At 39.2% G+C, this 15,328-nt stretch overlaps 1 protein-coding gene across 1 annotated transcript in view; it reads right to left on the bottom strand.

Annotated features, from left to right (window-relative positions):
* Positions 1–12,417, bottom strand: part of LOC144696184 (guanine nucleotide-binding protein subunit alpha-14) — a 174,823-nt gene extending 162,406 nt beyond the window's left edge. Inside the window, exon 1 of the mRNA XM_078567527.1 lies at positions 12,005–12,417. Within this exon, the coding sequence (XP_078423653.1) occupies positions 12,005–12,125 (121 nt within the window). The 5' untranslated portion in view covers positions 12,126–12,417. The remainder of the gene's footprint in view (positions 1–12,004) is intronic.
* Positions 12,418–15,328: the final 2,911 nt, after the last annotated feature.

Below are 15,328 nucleotides of genomic sequence, written 5' to 3' on the forward strand. Positions count from 1 at the left end.
TCTAATCCGTGATTTGTAATCCGTATGCCATATAGAGCGATTTCTGCTTTTCAATCCATTAAAATCATCACTTTTTTTAAAAATCCCTGACAAAATCTCCCCTTAACCTCTTCTACTCTAAGGAGAACAACCCCAGTAGGGGTTAAAATATTTTTGAGGGCTCTTTTTGAGAAAAAAAAAACTGCCTAGCCTAATTTTCTCAAGGGCTAATTGTGGTTTTCGGAGGCTTCTTTTTCATTTTCACTAACTCCTTTATTAGGTATGCAGTCACATCATGACATTATCTTCTGTATTTGTGTTGAATTTTTTTTTACCTTTTCTTCTTTCGATAGATAAGAATGCACAATTACTAAACAGAAAGACTCTGTATATAAAATAATTACAGACAAATGTTGCTCAAAGTGGCCATTTTCATCATGGAACAAAAGTAACCTTGAAATAAGAACAAACTTGCATTTATATAGCACAACCTCAGGAAGCCGTGACAATGTTCACCCATGCTGAAACAGAAGGAGAATAGCAATCTTTTTACATTAAAAATTGCATTTTTATTTTAAAAATTAACATTCAACACAGGTTTAGCTTCACTCCTCACAACCCAAAAAGAATCCAGTTAACAAAAATTCAAAATTCCCAATTTTGTTGCCATTACTAGAAATTTCACAATCCTTTATCAACAGTATGTCACATGTCCATAGCCAAAATTCATAACCAAGCCATAGGTTTCATTCACCATACTGCAAACCGCAGTTTTGCTGCTCATTTGCCATATTGCCTGCTAGGTTCCTCTCAATACAAATGTATGGCAGTACTTGTAAACACCGCCCCCTTCACTTCAATTACTACCAGTGCCTGTGACTGCTGCAGCCTTCCTGTCAAAAGAGCTGCACTATTTCCAATGTTAAATGATCGTAGAGCTACAATTGACCAACGGGCCAACATGTACCTCACAAACCTCATACTGGACACCAATGATCTAATACATTACATGAACTTGCATTTATACAGTGCTTTCCTGTAAGGCACTTCATGAAGGGTTATCAAACAAAAATTGGCACTTAACTAAAAGCTTGATCAAAGAGGTAGGATTTAATTAGCACCTTAAAAGGAAGGGAGGTTGTGGGGCAGATGTATAAGGAGGGAATTCCAGAGTTTTGGGTTTAGGCAGCTCAAGGTCCACTTAAGGTGGAGTGAAGTAAGCGGGAGATGCACAAGAGTTGGAAGAATGTAGAGATCTCAGGACTAAAGATGTATTACAGAGATAGGGAAAGGCAAAATCAGGGAACGACTGAAAACACAAGAATGGCAATTTTAAAATTGGGCCTTTATTAGACTAGAAACTAATATAGAGCTTTCACAGAAATCTGCCTTATGTGGAGAGATACATTCCAGCTCAGCTCAGAATTTTCATTGTGTATACTTGTTATTCACTGGTTGGCCTAGAGACCAGTATAGAATGGGACTCCGCCAAAAACACTCTTCTTCCTTTACTTTCACTTCTAGCAACCAGGCGGAGATTGTCCAACACTTACTGAAGGTTTAGGAATGTTTCAGCTTCGCTTGTTACTTTGGAAAATAAATTCTGAAGCATTTTTTTTTTACACCAAATGGAACTACAGCATCATAATTGTTGTGAAGCTATCTACGTAGATCCATGTTCGTGTTTTAGATGAGAGAGTGAGGCAAATGGTTGAATTCAACAGTACACGTTATACTGGTCTTGAGTATTGTATCAGCAATAAAAAAGATAGGCAAGTTATGGAGTAATTTAGTTACAAAAATAAAAGTAAAGTATTGAGGGCTTCCATGTTTTCTTCTCTATTGAGTGGAGGATTACCTACTAATTCCTAAAGCTACAAATCAAACCATTCCTAAGTCTTTCTTCTTGGCCTTTACAATGATTTTCACTCCCATCATTATTCTTAAGAACATTAGAAATAGGAGGAGGGGTAGACCATATGGCCCCTGGAGATGCCCCACCATTCAATAATATCATGGCTGATCTCCTGCCTCAACTCCACTTTCTCATCCACTTCCCATACTCTTGATTCCTTGAGACCCCAAAATTCTGTCTACCTGAGCCTTAAATATACTCAATGATAGAACATCCAGAACCCTCTGGAGTAGACAATTCCTAAGGTTCACAAGCCTGAGCGAAGAGATTTCTCTCATCTCAGTCCAATATGATCAGCCCCCTATTCTGAGACTGTATTGCCGTGTTCTCGATTCCCCAGCTAGGGGAAACAACCTCTCAGTGTCTACCCTGTCAAAACTGCTCGATATTAATAGATACAGTAGATTTACTATGCTGGAAACATCAAATAAAATGGTCATCTTTACCCATAACTATTTTGAAATAACATCCTCAAGAGTTAAATGGATGTCAAAACAAATGAAGTTAATTAAGACAATGGAATTCAAATGAAATCCAATATGTTGCAAGGTTTACTGCAACATAGTAAAATCATATTCAAATTTTGCTCTTGTTTTATGAAATCTAAAAGATTATCTACACTATAAATACATGCTATTCGGTAGCACGATATTACTGAGTATCACATGACCTTTGCTCCAGTGTACAGTAATGGACTCATAACTTGAAGCAAAACTTCGGGTCGCCATTTTATGGTTGGGTTAGAACCTTAATATTAACTGACATTTGAACATCTTAAAAAAGGATCATGGGCAGAGACACATTGGCATTGTGATAATGTTGGCGGGCTAGTAATCCAGAGACCCGGGAATACCTTGCCAATCCAAAGCCCCTCTTCCTATGACCCCTGCGGCTCCAACTCAATGGGGAGATGGTGGCATAGTGATAATATCACTAATAGTAATCCAGATGCCCAGGCTACTCTGGGGACATGGTTTCAAATTCCACCATGGTGGCTGATGGAATTTGAATTCAGTTAATAAATCTGGAATATAAAGCTAGTCTCAGTTTCATGGTCACCATTACTATCATTGATTGCCATAAAATCTACCGGTTCATTAATGTCCTTTAGAAAAGGAAATCTGCCATCCTTACCTGGCCTGGCCTATATGTCACTCCACGTGCCATCAATGAATAAATAAAAATTAAAAACTTCCACATTCCACTGGGAAATAATACCTACCAATAGGAAAACAAATCAATAATGTCTTTCCTCTGGCATACTTTGGACTAATCTTAACCCATTACAGTTTGAATATCCTTTATCCATAAATCCAAAAAACTCACTTTATTTGAACCACATCCACCTTTAGTTTGGGAAGTCTAATTGTTTGTCTATACTGTTTACCTTGTGATTGTTGTGGTGAACACGTCAAAAAGAAATTTATTACAGGTGCCCTGTATTTATTTTCAGTGATGCATCTTACTTTTCTAGCCATTTTATTTACTTTAGACTATAGCCAGCTTAGGCTATTGTAACATGAGTTTATATGCAGTATCCAAAAACCAAAATTATCTGAAATCCGAAATGCAATCAGCCCCGAGGATTTCGGATAAAGGATACGCGACCTGTAATTTGTTTTGAAAAGTTACACCTTGCCAAAGAGGCTTTTGGACCAGTATTAGAATTTCTTTCATTCTTATAATGTGGGTGTTGATGGCATGGGCAACAGCCATTATCTATTATTTACTGCACACAAACAGACCATTTTTGGACTAACAAGTCGATACCAGTGTTTATGTTCAACGTGTGCCTCCTCTAATCATCTCACCTCATCAATATATCAAGTTATTAACTTGGGATTATGGTCATGGGCTGCCTTAGAACCATAAAAAAGTTACAGCGCAGAAGGATGCCAATCGGCCCATCTTGTCCATGCCAGCCTGAGGACACCCAGTGCCCTTTCTAATTCCACCTTCCTGCACCCGGTCCATAGCCCTGCAGCTTACAGCACTTTAGGTGCAGATCCAGGTACTTTTTAAAGGAGTTTAAAGTTTCTGCCTCTACCACCAACTTGGGCAGTGAATTCCAACCACCCACTACCCTCTGCGTAAAAACGTTCTTCATAATGTCCCCCCTACACCTTCTGCCACTTATCTTGAATCTATGTCCCCTGGTTCGAGAATTCTCCAACAAGGGAAACAATTTTATCCTGTCCACTCTATCTATTCCCCTCATAATTTTGTACACCTCAATCAAGTCACTTCTCAGCCTTCTTTGTTCTAAGGAAAATAACCCCAACCTATCCAATCTCTCCTCATAGCTACACTTTTCTAACCCTGGCAACATTCTTGTAAACCTCCTCTGCACTCTCTCCAGAGATATTACATCCTTCCTGTAATGTGGTGACTAGAACTGCGCACAATACTCCAGTTGTATCCTCACCAGTGTTTTATACAATTCCAACATTATATCCTTACTTTTATATTCTATACCTCTGCCAATGAAGGAGAGCATTCCATACGCCTTCTTTACAACCTTGTCTACTTGAACTGCTGCTTTCAGGGACCTGTGTACTTGTACGCCAAGATCTCCCACTTCATCTACCCCTCTTAGTATATTCCCATTTATTGTGTAATCCCTGTTTGTTTGGCCTCCCTAAATGTATGACCTCACACTTCTCTATGTTAAAATCCATCTGCCACTTTACCACCCACTCCACCAACCCATCTATATCGTTTTGGAGATTATGGCTATCCTCTACACTATCCACTACTCGGGCAATCTTTGTCTCATCTGCAAATTTCCCAATCGTGCCCCCCACGTTCACATCCAAATCGTTAATATATAACACAAACAGCAAGGGTCCCAACACCGAGCCCTGTGGAACACCACTTGAGGCAACTTTCCATTCGCAAAGGCATCCATCGACCATTACCCTTTGTTTCCTGTTACAAAGCCAACCTTTTATCCAGTTTGCCACATTACCCTGAATCCCATGGGCTTTTACTTTCCTGAGCAATCGGCCATGTGGGACCTTGTCAAATGCCTTGCTAAAATCCATGTACACAACATCCACTGCACTACCTTCATCAACCCTGCTTGTCACTTCCTCAAAGAATTCAATCAAATTTGTGTGGCAAGACCTTCCTTTAACAAATCCATGCTGGCCATCCCTGACTAGTCCATGCCTTTCCACATGACAGTTAATCCTATCTCTCAGGATTGATTCTACTAATTTGCTCACCACCAATGTAAGACTAACTGGCCTATAATTGTTTGGCATTTCCTTTGATCCCTTCTTGAACCACATTCTATGTAACGAAGCTGCTCCCAAAATACTTTAAATAGAAGTTCCAGAATTTTGACTCTGCAACAATGGAGGCTCGCTGTTCTTTATAAGGGTACTCAAGGCTTCCCAGGCAATCTCAGAGAGCAGTTAAGAGTCAACTGGTGAGGGGCTGAAGTCAGATGCAGTTCTAATCAGGGTGACAAGTCTCCTTCTTTAAAAAGGACATTAGTGAACCAGTATTTTTTTTTAATGGTAATCTAACAACTTCAATCACTTTTACTAATGCCAGTTTTTAATCTCCGGATCTTTTTTTAAAACAACAGAAAAAACTAAATTCTCAAAGTGCCAGGGTGGGATTTGAACTCTCATTCTCTGGCTTATTAGTCCAGGCCTCTGGATCGTTGCACTATTTTACCCATCTTGCAATAGGAATATGCTTAAAAGTTCTATATGGTGACATCAATGAAAAAGAAAATCAAGAGAAGTGTAGAGGTCAATATCTTATCAATCATTTTGCACCATCAGCAAAGACCAGTTACACTCCCATTGCCTTTTCCATTATAATTTCTGGATTAATTTTAAGTAGTTCAATGCCGTTGATTTTGCCTCCCATTAGCAAAGATTTCACGGATGGCTGCAATAGCTTGACTATGTCCTGGGACAGACTCCTACAGCCCTATCGCTGAAGAGCTCAAGCTAATTGCTCTGACTAATTTCTGTAAATCAACTCCACATTTTCAATAACACAATATACTAATGGACATGGAGGGAAGAAAAGATGTAACTGGTGTAATTTTCAGTGCTGTTTAAGGCAATTAAAATAATTACATGAATTCAAGATAAAGCTGCAGATTAATGCTAAACTGTATTGAAGTACGTAACGAATTTCAATTCCTCAGTAGTACAAAATGTGTTTTCTTTCACATTAAAACAGAGTTTTAAAACATCAAAAAGCTAACCTCAGTGTTATGTTATGGTGAAAACTTTTAAAAAGCAATAAACTCTCAATGCACAAACACTATCGCCCAAAGCCTGCTTAGCCATACATGACGCTACATCTGAATATATGGATTTATTTCCTGCAAATAATTCTGTTGTCACTACTTTTCTCCCAATTCAGGAATCTAAGATAAGCTCAGACATTAAAAAATACATTCAAGGTCTAACAACAAATAAAATTAGGTCAAGTCTATCACAAAATATTTTAATTTTCCCCTTTCTCTAGGCAAGAGAGATTTACGGCAGCGATAACCAGCTCTACCTCTCTGCCGCTGCATTCCCCCACCGCCCCATTTCCCCAGGGCTGTCAAGTGATTTGTGACATCCAATTTTGGCTGAGTCTTAACTTTCCCTACTAACCTTTAACAGTAAAGCTATTGGCTCCAGGCCCATCGCAAATTTTATTCCTGCTGCACCAACGCCATCCCCCTCCCATGGTTATCGTAACAAGTTGAACAAGAGATTGCAACCTTAGCATTCCGTTTGACCACAAATTTCTGATCTCCTATCAAAGGCCGCAACTATTTTCATTGTGTTGCCTGCCTCTACCACTACCGCAGTCCACCTGCCGCTGAAACCTTTTCATATCTCTGCCATCTTTAACTCAATTACTCTGATCATTTCCTGGGCAGCGTCCCATCTTCTACCATTTATCAACTCAATTTCATCCAAATCTCCACTACCCATATGCTTTCCCACATGAAGTCACGTTCATCCATTACACTGTGCTCTGTAATATATTAGTCTCTGGTCAATTTAAAATTCTTATGCTCATCTCAGGTCCCTCCACGGCCTTACCCCTACTTATGGCTATGATACCCTCCAGATCTACAACATCTCCCTCTTCCGAACTATCCATTCCTCTGACTCTTGTTAATTGTGCATTGGATCCCGCAACCCAAAACTTCCACCATTGGTAGCCATGCCTTAAGTAACATAGGTTCCAATCTCAAACTCCCTCTTTTCCTTAAGATTCCACTTAAAACTCACCTCATTCACTAAGTTTTTAGTCACATTTCCCAATCTCTCCCCCTTAGCCTTGGCATCCATTTTCTTCATGTCTGTGAAATGTTTTAAGATGTTTATCCTAAGTTAATTGCACTATATAAATGCATGGTGTCGATATTTGCACTTGTACTCCAATTACCACTATGGCTCACTAAAAGTACGACGCATCTGAAGTCTCTTGCAGTTACATGGTTGGTGATCTCAGGTTGTACTCAATTACAGGAACATGGAGACCAATAGTCATTAAAATATCTCATACTTACTGTATGATAAATGGCACAGTTCAAAAATTGAACCTTAGGATCACATCTGTATTATCATAATACAGAAACCACACCTATAAAATGAGTTAGCTTTTCATTCTAATGTAAAACATTCTCATTCGTTATTACATAAAAACGTTTGTTGTGACGTCAAATCTATAGAATACACTATTAATTAAACATGCAATGTAAACTATTCTTCCAAATATACATCCCTATGATTCTGTGCATGTTAATGAAGGTTTAAGATGTTCCAACAGCCATGGTATACAGCATACACAATTTTAATTGTACAATATATGGAAACATTTTTTGGATTGGCGAACAGGCTTTTTACACTTGTCATCCATTTATGGTTATGTAGATCTTATCTGTCAGATACTTTTTAATTTGCCTCATGTTACTTTCCTCCATTCTTTGCGGCTATTCTTATGTTGAAAACAATTTCCACAAAATTCCATCCATTCATGCATTATGTCCTCTGAATAAAATGTGTAAGTGCAACATATTATTTACTAAACAAAATGAGATTATGCTCCTGTGAAGCATCTTGGGACCTGTTATTATATTAAAGATGCTATATTAATGAAAGTTATCAATGTAAACATCAAAATACCCCATCAAGCACTGTTTGAACCTAAACAGATTTGTGCTAGTCAGTTAATAGAGCATGATCCGTTTTTAAATTACTGCCAATTTTTAAATATATATATATATTTTTGTGCATAATGCACAAATGGTTATTTACACAAGTAAAACTAATATAAACAATATGGTAACATAGTTAAAATTCTTTGCAGAAATTAAAGTATTCATGGCAAGAGATTACTCAATGGCCAGGTACAAAAAATTGCAGGTCACCTAAGTTATTTGTAGCCAAGGACATATAGAACTCATATCAATCAAGAAGAAACTGGATCACTCAGGATGCAACTACAGTTCAAGAATTGCAAACATTTTTTGACTTAATTTAAACAGCAACAGGTAGGTAGCTTACGTTCTTCTTACAACTGATGTTAGCTATTGAAACCACACACGGTGATCTAGTGGAATATATCCAGTATCTTGCTTTTAGCATTTACTACTCAATCTTGCAATGTTATTTCTTTCACTAAGCACTAACCTTTGAAATTAATTTTCAGCATTTTGCATTCAATCGTGTCCAATACACATCCAACTGACAGGTCTGTATGACTCTGGCTTTTTTCCCAGCGTGGAGCAATGAGCTGCCCAGGTGTTCTCAGCTTACAGGTTGATGACTAAAAAAGTGAATCTAAGCTAATGAAGACAATGGCTCAATCAATGTTATTTCCCTCTTCAACCCGGGAATGAAGAAAATTTACGATCGATATAGAGAGCCCAGTATTTGAAAACATGGCAAACTAATAAAAACAGGCCGCAAATTTATTTTCCTCACTCGTTTCATTCCAACAATACCACGTGAGTGGGGGAGCTTTTTATCTTTATTCTTTTATAGGATGTGGGCTTCGCTGACAAGGCCAGCATTTATTGCCCATCCCTAATTGTGTTGAACTGACCTTGTTAGGTCATTTCAGAAGGCAGTTAAGAGTCAACCACATTGCTGTGCTATAGGCTATTTAGTGACATGTAGGCCAGACCAGGTAAGGATGGCAGATTTCCTTCCCTAAAGGGACATTAGTGAACCAGATGGGTTTTTACAACAATCGATGATAGTTTTATGGTCACCATTACAGAGACAACTGAAATCAAATTCCACCAGCTGATGTGGTGGGATTTGAACCCACATCCCCAGAGCATTAGCCTGGGTATCTGGATTACTAGTCCAGTGATATTACCACTATGCCACCATTTCCTCATTTCCTTTGTATACTTGGCTTCAGCAAAATTATATGATTATTGCTGCTCCTAGCACAAAATAATTTTCACTATAGCAATACATATTAGAAAGGAAAATATTTTTCCTAGACTTAACTTCCAAACATGACTGACTTTCCCCTAATGCAAGCTGAACACACAATTGCCATGGCACCCGTGTGTTTCTTCTTCCCCGTGTATAAAACATCCTTCTTAGGAGATCTCATCACATGCTTCATACAAAGAGTGGACATGCAATCCACTATCAGACCCCTGTTCATACGGCCCGAAAACAAACAAATAGCAGTGTGGGAGAGGGACAAGTGTTCACTTGCTCTCAAGCTATTATTCCCACTGGCCCTCTTTACTTCTATTTAATACATCTTCCAAAGTGTCAACAGAGACTGCATGAAAATGCTGCATTATTGAAGCCTTGTAATGGGTGGTGGGGACGAGGTTATTGAATATTTTTAAAGGCAGAGGTAGATAGATTCTTGTTAGGCAAGGGAATCAAAGGTTATCGGGGTTAGGCGGCAATGTAGAAATCGAAAAACAAGACGACCAGCCGTGATCTTATTGAATGGCGGAGCATGCTAGAGGGGCCGAATGGTCTACTCCTATTCCCATTTCTTAGGTTATGCTCTTATAATACTAAATTAAATGATAATACTTTCCTTTCTCCTTTTTACATCAATTGAAGGTATGAACTTCACCCCAGGATGTGATTCCATTAGCACCAGACTAGGATATCTATGAATGACCTTCCTTCACAGGCAGGGCGTTGCAATTTGGCCCAATCCTGACACACATGCATTTTCAGCAGGGTTTGTTGAATATATTTAAGGTTGAGATAGACAGATTTTTAGTCTCTCAGGGAATCAAGGGATATTGGGAGTAGGCAGGAAAGTGGAGCTGAGGCGGAGGATCAGGGTCACCAACTCAAATATAATCCAGGAGGCTTCACCACACAACTTCAGGCCTCCAATGGCCCTCCTCGAACCATGGTCATCCAATGCATTCACTCTCATGGTGCACTGCTTCCCCGTGCTTTTTGGAAACCAAACAGACTGTTATCCTATTGAATGACTCTTGACTGTCAAACAGTCTTTCTCCACTTACCAAACAGTTTCAGTTTTTTTTTATGCCTGTAAGTTTTCACCCTCAATCCAGGAACACTGACAACCTTATCCCTAACCAAAAACACTGAGGATAAATGTAGCATCCTTCCTCTCACACTTACTGAGATTGGCTCAGTCCAGACCTTGGATAGAATTTAGAATCCTCCTGGCTCATACAGTTCATGAACTGACTAATTTAAGCAGCTGACCCACCAGGAGGGCTTTTGGTTATAATATAGCCCCATCAAGGGCCTTCTTTAAAAATTCTGATCAAAAACGCTAGCCTCAAAACTCAGTTAGATAATTGAGAGCTGGAAAATCACAAGAAGAGTATGTAGCAAGAGGTTGTAATTTAGTAAGGCAAATCCACTTCTTCCATTTTGAAGAGATTTTATTGTATTTAATCACCAAAGGAAATATGCAATTAAATGCAAGCTGCTCTGCCAAGAGATCAAAACATTTCTTCAACCCACAATGTTTGGAAAAAAAAGAGGCTGAAATAAATTATATGTACCCCTTAGCCAAAAAGGAAAAATATTTGAGGGCGGGGGTAAGAGGACTACAAAGCACACACAGAGTAATCGAAAGGGTAACAAAACTTTCAGCCAAAAAAAAGCATTAACACAATGTAAAACACAAGAACTATTTTAAGAGACTGCAATGAAAAACGAAAGCAACTTTAAAAGATAGATAACGAAATCAAGGAAACCATTATGTCCCTACTAAGCACATCGCCACACCCAGCCTGTTCATCCAGTTAGTGAAGCTCTGGAATAAATACAAGTTGAAAGAGACTCGTGTGATTATTAGCGATATTGACAAGAAGTTAAAACAATATCTCAGAACAAGGGAGGGAAGAAACCCCAAGTTACAGAAACTTGTTCAAGAGTGGAGACATACATCTGTTTTCGTTAGCACAAAGAATGCTGAGCAGGAAACTGGTTCATCAGTTATTCTGAAATAACTCCAAACTTCTCTAATGAAAAAATATGTTAATAATCAATCATCAGCCAGAAAACAAGTAATAACGACTTCATTGAGACCCATGACTTATTTTTTATAAGTCAGAGTGCCTGTACAAGCCGGACCAGTACATCCACCTTCTCTCTCATTCTACTTCCACCTGAGGATCAAGTTACAGCAGACGAGAACGGGCCGCCAACTTTAACAAACTTCAGTTCCAACACAGCGTCCAACACTTTGAGAAACGTCTGCCACCACATAAAGTGCCACTTGCTTTTACTTTTTTTTAAAAAAAAGCAACCTGCACCTTTAATTCGGGACTTTTATTGTCGTATTTTTCTTTCTGAACGTTAAGTAAGGAGGGGGAACTAGAGGAAAGGATAAAAAAGGATTCAGGCCTCTAAAAGTCGATTGGAAAACGTTAACATGCCGACGCACCGGAAGATTAATAACTTTCACCAAAAATACTCGAGTTACCAACAGCCATTGATACAAAACGAAGTATTTATCAACCTCAAAAGGTTTCGCTTTCAGGCGCGGAACTGAATTGCAAGATATAGTTTATGTGACTTCAGCAGCTTAACCCCACTGAGATACAGTGTAAATAACTCAGCAAATCTCTCCTTGCAGCTGAAATACTTTGTTACTCACCCAGTAGGAGCAGCTTGAGTTCCCTTCGGGCGTCTCTCTTGTCTCTCCGCAATTGTCTCTCGATTTCGGCGTTTATCCGCTGAGACTCTTTATCTTCTTCGGACAGGCAGCACCCGGCCATGATGGAACCCAAACCAATGTCCCTCAGAAAATACAGTTGGTAAAAAGAGGAGCGAGAAGAAGACACCTCACCCGACCCAAACCAAAGCGAGCCGGGCGCCGACTCTCCGGGCTGCTATAGCAGCCGTGCCTTCACACCCTCACTGCCGCCTCACCACGGCATGGAGGACTGGAAACAATGCAAAGTCAGACAACAATAACAAAAACAAATGTTGTTTATATTTTTTTTTAAAAGCAGGGGATTGTTAAGCCAAAAGTTAACTTCAGTCCAGGGAATTCAATACATTTGGAAACTGCTCGTACTAGAGATGTCGGAACTCCAAAGTGGGCGGGAATACCCGAAGGGGAGGAGAAGAGGAAAAAGAAACCCTAGCCACACACACTGAGCCGGCTGACATGCCTCAGACCATCAGATGGATACAAAAAAGGCGGTCCGACATGAAGACGAGGGCAAGACTAGTCCAAAAGAGTTCGTGCGGACGAAAAATGGCGTTGTTGAAAATCTTCTTCCTTCACCAAATGTTTCAAAATACCTTTTTTGATATAGTTTGGACAAATACTTGGTCACTTTCCCATGTGTTTTCGTTATGTAATGTGTGCACATTTCACATTTCAAGGCGCGCCTTGAATTAAGTCGTCGGCTGAGGATCTTGTTTGGATGCCACTGGTCATCAAGCGACATCAATTATCAAAATGCAAACACATTCGGATCGTACAATTTTATGAATGTCATACAACAACTATTTATATTGTTCTCTTGAAGAGTGGTCTACCTGAAACGTTGACCGGGATTTTCCGGCCCCAGGGGCGAGGTGGCCCCTCAGCCAGAAGTCCCATTGACTTGCGGCGGGACCGGAAGATCCCGGCGAGTGCCAAAAATCTCGCACGTTAACTCTGTTTCTCTCCACAGGTGTTAACTGACCTGCTGAGTATTTCCAGCATTTTCTGTGTTTATTATTTATATGTATACTGTACAGCACATTTAACATAATAAAATATCCCAAAGCGATTCACAGGAGCGTTAAAAACAAAGTATGACATTAAGCCACAAAAAGAGATATTAGGTCAGATGACCAAAAGCTTGGTCAAAGAGGTAGGTTTTAGGTGGCATCTTAAAGAAGAAATGTGAGGCACAGAGTCAGTGAGGAGAGAATAGCAGAGTTGGGGCCTCAGCAACTGAAGGTCTGGCCACCCATGATGGGATGATTAGAATCAGGGATGCATAACGGGCCTAAATTAGATGAGCAAAGATATCTCAAGAGGGTTGTGGGGCTGGAGGGGATTACAAAGACAGGGAGGAAGTTGATTAAATGTATTCTATAAATTAAACGAAATCACAAGTACGTTCCAAAATCTTGGTTTGTGATGTACAATGGTCATTGTCGTCTTCTTTATTTCATTTTTTTCAAAAATATATTTCTACAAATTTTATGAATTAAGTATGTTACAAAACGCTTCAACTTGAAAATGACAGAACGTGCAATAAAATTCAACCTGTCCCCATATGGTATGTTCTACTCCTAGGTGCCTCTATACAATTGTAATACTCTTGATATCTACAATATACATTCCATGTCAGACATACAGCCTGAGGGCAAAAACATTTCAAATTGAAAATTTACAGAAAGTGCAATAGAATTCAACTTTTCTCCATGTTCCTCTCAGGTGCCTCAATATGATGTCAATACTTTTAACATTCACAATATACATTCCATGTCAGGCATACACCCTGAAGGAGTTCTACAAATTTTCAAGCCCCTCATTATTTCACTAAATTGTTTAAATATTTCCTGTATTTTTCACCCTGATGTCTCTATCAGATTTAATTTTCCATGTATTCCATATCTCATTTGTACTTTCCATGGTAAACACATTAAAACGGATTTTTTTGACTGTATTCTCCCTCCCCACAAACAAAATCCCTTCGAACTTAACTTCTTGACTTCGATTCTGCCTCTTGAAATCTAGTGTACGTCCTTTATTGTGCTTTGTTTGATAGAGCATCATAGATATTCACCAATTTGCAAAGGGCCCACCAACTCAACCTTATATAAGGTCAATTGTTCTTTTTATTATTGGATATACATGAGATCGACATGTCGAGTATCAGAATTTGAGTCGCCGTTTAAAATAACCGGCATATATTCTCACCTAAGGCCTCAAGTCTCTAACTTGGATGCTGGCTCTGGCTAACTTACTGTGCTTGTATTTCAGACCCACAAGAACACGTCTGACCCCCTGTGTTGTACGTCTGTTGAAAGTTCGTTTTCCAACTTTTGAAGGCTCAATTGAAACAGATTCCATTCATTTTTGCCTCAGGTAAGTGTGCAACGTTTCTTTCTCTCGATAATATTGCGAGAGGTATTACAATCGATACAACTGGCGCTTTTAGTGCAGTCGGTGCTACAGTATAAATTAGCTCGTTACGTCACTTTGCAAAACTTGCTAAACTTCCGAATCCAATAGGAGAACAAAACTGCCACGTTTCGGGTCTGCTCCGTAAACCTCTAACTTTGCTGTTGATTGTTGTCATTTAGCCCACATTTTACCAACAGGAGGCGCTCGCAGCATCGAAACTTTGCCTTGGGTTGAGAGTTTGATAACATTATGCGGTGGTTTGGGACGACCTGACCTGTGAAAACTGAACATCAGTTGTCGAATTTTCAAACACGTCACAGAGCTTTTCGATAGTGTAGTTGTATTAAACATGGTAAGATTTTGGAGAACTATTGTATTGAAAATATATCTACTACGCAATAACGCTAAAAGTATTCTACGATTGTTTGCTGGCACATTCCTGGAGGAACATCGAAAAAAACTGAGCTAATCAGCTGTGTCATATGTAAAAACGTTTCCGTTATTATAATTTGCATATAAAGCAAATGCCTTCTTCAGTTTCCTCTATCAAAAATAAAACAATGCGATCGATGCTTGATGGCAATTAAATCACAAGGGTTGCCCAAAAATATCAACGTCAAGAATATTTGGACGCTTTAGTGTTATTCCCCCCCAAACAGGTAGCTGAAGAAAGGGCTGAACCCGCCTTCATCGGGTAAATTCAATTTAAAAGCCGGATCTTAAAAGATAACAAGAGTAAGTAATTATTAAATATCAACTGTTATGCAACTGCAGTCTCCCCCACCCCCTTCTGTCGAAGCGCTGCTGCCAACCCTTATATGAACTACAGATTTGTCAGTTTAGCAT

This window comes from Cetorhinus maximus, chromosome 2 (assembly GCF_964194155.1).
Source record: "Cetorhinus maximus chromosome 2, sCetMax3.hap1.1, whole genome shotgun sequence".
NCBI classification, from domain to species: domain Eukaryota; kingdom Metazoa; phylum Chordata; class Chondrichthyes; order Lamniformes; family Cetorhinidae; genus Cetorhinus; species Cetorhinus maximus.